Raw genomic sequence first — 6,060 nt, 5'->3', positions numbered from 1 at the left:
TCCCAAGGGGTTCCCCATTGACGAGTAAAATCGTCCCTTGTTAGACAGAGTAAAATTTATAAGTGGCACTCTTGGGAGTGAAAGGGTGAAGCCAGGAGGGAAGATGGCCATTAACCCAATGATTGACTTCTGGGGGTTCCCCACTGACGAGTCTGGCCGGTTTAGGCCATTTTAGGCATCAAAGGTTTAATTAATGGGACACAGTTTTTCGGTGAGTGATTAAGAAAAGAAATAACATTGTCCATTTACATGTATGAGTATGTGTGATAGTTTGAAATACTGTATTACGCATTTTGCTCATTCTGAACTTTGACATTATCGTATCAGTTGGCCAAGCTAACTTTGCAGTACTTAACAAAACTAACCCTGAAACTTTTACGTTTGATGGGCTTGCCTTTGCCTGACTTTTCAGTCCCTTGTTTGTATTGCTTGAAGTGGATTTCAACCTTCAAAATATTGCAAAGATTGAATTAATCAGGAGATACTCTTCCAAGATTTAAAAGGTTAAATAACTATGAAAGCTGACAATAATTATGTTAACTACCAATGATTCCTTTTCTTTCAGCATCCAAGCTTCTAAAGCTAAATTAATAATCCACAAAGGGTATGATCCATCACCGAGGATGTTTTTTTTTTTTTAAAGTAGATGCATGTATATAAATAACAATAAAATATAATAAAGTTATTACAATTAAATAGAATCATCCTCTGATACAATAGTTTATTTGAAAAGTGGCCTCTAAAGAGCTCTCTTGAAAGCTTCAATGTCCCCACGGGTAGATTGTTCCAATCCTTTATTTTTCTTGTTATAAAGCTGTACAGCTGTACTTATAGGTGTTGGATCAGCTGCTTAGATGAATTAATTTCTTTGAATGGTATTGTCTTGTTATTTACTGTTTCTTCATTTAAGTAGGAGGGGAACTCCAAACCACCCAGGCCGTTAACCACGTTCTACATCATTGTGCGCAGAGCTGAAATAAAGCTTGGTGCCCCATCCAGGGAGAGGCGCGGTAGCCTCATGGTTAGTGCGCTCGACTCCGGATCGAGTGGTCCGGGTTCGGGGCCTGGCCGGGACATTGTGTTGCGTTCTTGGGCAAGACACTTTACTCTCACGGTGCCTCTCTCCACCCAGGTGTATAAATGGGTACCGGCGTAATGCTGGGGGTAACCCTGCGATGGACTAGCATCCAATCCAGGGGGGAGCATAAAATAATACTCCTAGTCGCTTCATGCTACGGAAACCAGAGATAAGCGCCGGCCTTAATGGTGCCTTCAGGCTCGTAACAGAGACTTTACCTTTTACCTGCCCCATCCAGCAAAACAAAAAAAGGGGAAATTTCCAATACGAATTTCTTTGCTCGACAATAGCTACATGTACACTGTATTAATAATCAATGTTGCAAAATGCAACTTCTGTCTAAAGACATGGTAATCTATCAGTAAAACATTCTCAGTTTTTTCTGCATTCAGTTCCAAAAAACAAGAATATTAAATTGCATATATTATTTGAAGTGCAGGCTATAGATGAAAGAGAGAAATGATCCTCACGCTCATTTAGACAATTTAAGCAATTGTCTCATATAGACACGCGAAAAAAATTCAGGTGGCTCCAGAGAGATTCCAACCCACGACCTCGATGATGCCAGTGTAATGCACTACCAACTGCTCAAGCTACATGTATGAAGCCACGTAGTTGAGAGCAGTTCAATTTGTTGGGGTCATTAATTTTGTTCCGGCCCGTGAAAAGACATGATAATAGGTAACTAAATTAATATAACTAAACAAACTTTTGCAGCTGATGTCTTTTTCTGAGGTGAAATAGACCTTAAAAAACGATACATCTAAGTCTAAGAAAGAAAAGTTCGCCCGCACGAGAGCATAAAAGGCAAAATAATTACCGTTTTTGTAACTTCACATGCATATTTTTTTTTATTTTTTGTTAAAATGGACAAAATCAGGAAAGGAAATGATCTACAGAGAGAAAAATGAGGGTCACCGAGCATTCAAGAGAGTAAAATCACTGCGAAGTTCTCAAAGCGATTGTCTATTCGCACTGTCATGCGATGGCGTGACAGTTCCGAAAAGACTTGGGTCTACAGCTATCCCATGATGCCACATTCTTTCACGTTCCATTCTTGTGGAAAATGTTTGTGCCTTAAGCATCGTGTTTACCTTCGTGGTCTACGATGAATGATGTGTGCATGACATGTGTGCGAAAAAATGCGCCATAGCAATGGGCACAAACGTCCTTAATGGGTTGACTGCAAAGTACGTGTACAGTAGTTGACAAACAATCAATGCATGAAACTTTACTTACCTATACTTTTCTATATCTTGAAGTTTATTATGCTTAATGCAATCAAATATGTATTCTGTAGAAATGTAACCAGACGCATTGCTTCCAGCAACAGCAGGGTCTACAAGCCTACAAATTACATGTAAACAAAATTAAATACAATCTACAGCTGTATTTACACAATAGGGAAACCCAGTGTTGCATACATACTACATACATGTATAAAGCACTTCTAACTTTTGATACAGTGCTTGACCGCTCTGTTCCGTAATGTTCCCATCTGGGAACTATTAAGGGAAAAACTCTTTTGTTTGGCTTGATTATCTAACTTGTTCAACCAGTTCCATATAAATGCACTTAAAAACAATGGACACTGCTGGATCTTCAGAATGGCCCCCAAGAAACCAGCTGCTGCCAACTGGGTTATTGTACATAATTATACATGCATCTCAGCCAAAATGGTTGCAACGTGTTGTATCAGGAAACTTGAACTGCTTCAAGCTTAACTGGTTGCAGGTGAAATAACTGATCCCAATGGATCATGACCTACATGTATGAGGGAAGCTTCAGATTAGTGGACCTACCACTTTCTGAGAGTTACATTTCCATCTATTTAGAGCTATGATACATTTAATTTTAATAATTATATCAAATTTAGTGTTGTCTACATGTAATTTACCTATGTCAGCTATGTGTACTTTTCTTATTAAATCATAAACTTCAGAAGAACAAAAAGTTTCACTGAGTAGAATAAACATTGTTCACACTTTGCTATAAAGCTGAGTTTTCTGGCAGGAGTCATAATTATACAGGTCATATGTAGGTAAGTTTCACTGGTTGACCACGGTTTAACACTGCTGAAACAATCTTAACTCTTTACTGCACTAATATACATGTACCATACCCATGACTGGTAAATGAAACCTGCCTAAGTATTTTTATATCAGTAGTGAGCAATGTGCACAGGATTAATTTCAACTGAGTTACTTACTTTATAGAATTGGAGGAAATGCTGCTGGATAATTCACCTCCTCCATGCTAAATGACAGAAAACAAGGAACAATAAAGCCCTTTCAATTCAATCACTCAACCAAAACTCTTTCTAATATAGGGCATCATGTAAAAGTCCAATCAACATTAAGTCACGTTACAAATTATTAACCCATTCACCCCTAAACCGACCATACTTACATTTGTAGTATTTTACTGTCTAACGCCAAGTGATTTTACTCATCAATGAGGTACCCCCAGGAGTCAATGGGTTATGGAACCAGCTAAGTAAACTGAAAAGCCTATAGCATCCCTATGTTGAGAGAAAAATTTAATTTTTGCCACAATTGCTTGTAATCTTGCAATCTGATTGGCTAATTTGCCATTGTTGATAAGAGTCTAGATAATGCTACTTGCATCATGCTCGCATCAATTTGTCACGCAATATAATAGCCAATCAGGGATGCTCATTTTTGGAAACAAACCAATCAAACTGCGAGAAAGTTATCGACAACACTTGCTCTTTCTTTGTGTCATGATTTTGGTCGTGCTCTGAAATAAACACTTTCTTTGGTGTTGAATATTGTGGCTGCACCTAACGAGTGATATTTTGACCACTATGATGACGAATATCATTGTCGATAAGAGTACAGACAACGCTGAACCACTTTCGATTTGTTAATTTAGCTATTAGTTAAGACAGTTTGTCTATTAATAGAATACCAGGCCCCTTATTCCACGGTCATGCCAAAACGCAGACTGCAGACTGTGCAGACCTTGCAGACCAGGGGTAAAATATGGTGTTAATGCTTTGGTGCCCAATAAAAGACAATACACACAACTTGGGCGTAAACAAGGGGCAGGGAATGTACTGGCAAGGCACGGATAATACCCACCGCCGGTATGGACCACCGGATGAGGGGCCTCGGCAACTAGCTGAGGGGGTGCCTCATGCCTGTATTGCAAGGCGGGCATAGTTGCTGGCATAATGTCCTGGGGCTAAGTTAACCCAGTCCAGCAAAGTAACAATATGCCCCCTCCCTAACGGGGCTTCAGCACAGGGCTGAAGGGGTGCCGCAGGCAGCAATTCCCCGCCCATATTTTATTTATGAGAACTATTAAATAGGTTACAGAAGCTCATAAGGAAAAAATAAAATAAAATACAAGAGAACCAGAAAGCAAAACGGGCGGAAGGGAGGGATTAAATTGCTGAATGGAAAAAACAGAACTAGTTGAGCTTTGGAAATGTCAAACTGAGAAGGCTCGCATGGCGGGATGAATGAAAGAGCCAAATAAGGTAGTCACGTGATGGGAAGTCACGCTCTCCTCCCAGGCGCTGCCCAGTATTTGCTTACCAGCATTAACATCTATTTTATTCTAAAATATCATTTACCCTCACTATTATTGAGAGCTAACCATAAACAGGCTAACCTGAATGTTATTTAGACCTAATTCAGGCTAACCGAATTTTCATTTTACAGACGGTCTGCACAGTCTGCAGTCTGCATGTTTCAGTGTCCCCTTATTCCATTATCATGGAATAACTAAAGTATGGTGTGTGTAACCTTCAACAGAAAAACCAAGCTAATTTACTTGTGCTATTCCTGTTACAGTAGCTACATGTATAGAGCTCTGTCTATAGAGCACATGCTGCCACGAGTAATTTGCGGGCAAGAAACATAATTTTCCGATGTCACGCACGAAAAATTCAATAAATAAAATAAAGAAAAGAAAGCGAGATACTCCAGGAGAAAAAAATTAAATTAAACACCGTCTCAAAGTTTCGGTGCACGGGATATTTCCGTAATCTAGTTGAGCTTATTCTGCAAATTCATCTACTAAAAAAAGCAAGACGCCATGTTGGCGCTTCTTTAAAAAGACTTACATCTATCAGTGGTCTTAGCTTAGTCTTCATACTGCAAGGTATCATGTAAAAGACCATCGGTGATCCATCTTCAGTCAAAAATAGTGTGGAGCACTTTGGAAATTGAAATTTACTGCTGTCCGCCATGTTGGAATTAAGTCGTCGCGCCCTTTGATATGGACTATGTGTATGGCACATGGTATGTCGCCCACGGCCGCGGTCTTGACTATCTACAGGGCCAGGGCGCTTATACATGCTATCTATGGTCGAATTGACACCGTTAACAGCTATGAAACGGCTGACATTTCTAAATTTGATTATATCTCTCAGATAGTACGCGCGCTGTAATTGGCTAAATTAGCGGGCCGTATTCTACAGTACGGCCCGCTGTACAGCCCGCTAAATTTAAAATTTCGACAAAACATGATCTAGCGACTTTTTCATGTCATTTCTGTTGCATAAACTTCTACTGAAAACTGTTTGAATCTTGCAAGCAACTATTTCAAACTTAACAGCCAAGAAGATTTAGTTTTTGGGATTTTGGCACGGCATTCTTTGTGGCAGTTGAACCTTCCGCTTCACTTTGACTAGTTTCCTTGCCCGCGCGCCGGTTAACCTCAGAGATATAATAAATATCTTACTAACCTCGTTTTCTCGGTCCTTACTGTAAGTTAAAAACTCGGTCCGTAACTTACAGTACGGACCTCGAACTCGGTTAGTAAGAGGTATGTCCGCAGCAGTAAACAGATCAGAATTATCTAAGAAAAAACAGCATCAATCTCGGTATTTAAACTTTGCACATGGTCCGTAAAAAGAAAACAACATCCAAATCTCAGTCAATCAAAAGCAGCTCATTAGTGATCGTTTAATAATCGAGACATTTTTACCCGTACGTGTAAATTATAACGTC

At 39.5% G+C, this 6,060-nt stretch overlaps 1 protein-coding gene across 2 annotated transcripts in view; it reads right to left on the bottom strand.

Moving 5' to 3' along the window:
- LOC138015510 (telomeric repeat-binding factor 2-interacting protein 1-like) overlaps window positions 1-5,309 on the bottom strand; it is a 40,806-nt gene extending 35,497 nt beyond the window's left edge. For both annotated transcript variants that reach the window (XM_068862576.1, XM_068862575.1), the window contains exons 1-4: window positions 5,172-5,309; window positions 3,288-3,334; window positions 2,318-2,425; window positions 366-446 (exon numbers count right to left, since the gene is read on the bottom strand). In XM_068862576.1, coding sequence (XP_068718677.1) covers window positions 366-446; window positions 2,318-2,425; window positions 3,288-3,334; window positions 5,172-5,297 — 362 coding nt within the window. In that variant the 5' untranslated portion in view covers window positions 5,298-5,309. The remainder of the gene's footprint in view (window positions 1-365; window positions 447-2,317; window positions 2,426-3,287; window positions 3,335-5,171) is intronic.
- Window positions 5,310-6,060: the final 751 nt, after the last annotated feature.

This window comes from Montipora capricornis, chromosome 9, assembly GCF_036669925.1.
Source record: "Montipora capricornis isolate CH-2021 chromosome 9, ASM3666992v2, whole genome shotgun sequence".
Taxonomy (NCBI): domain Eukaryota; kingdom Metazoa; phylum Cnidaria; class Anthozoa; order Scleractinia; family Acroporidae; genus Montipora; species Montipora capricornis.
Note: the sequence above shows the minus strand (reverse complement) of the source record. Positions and strands in the feature narration are given on the sequence as shown.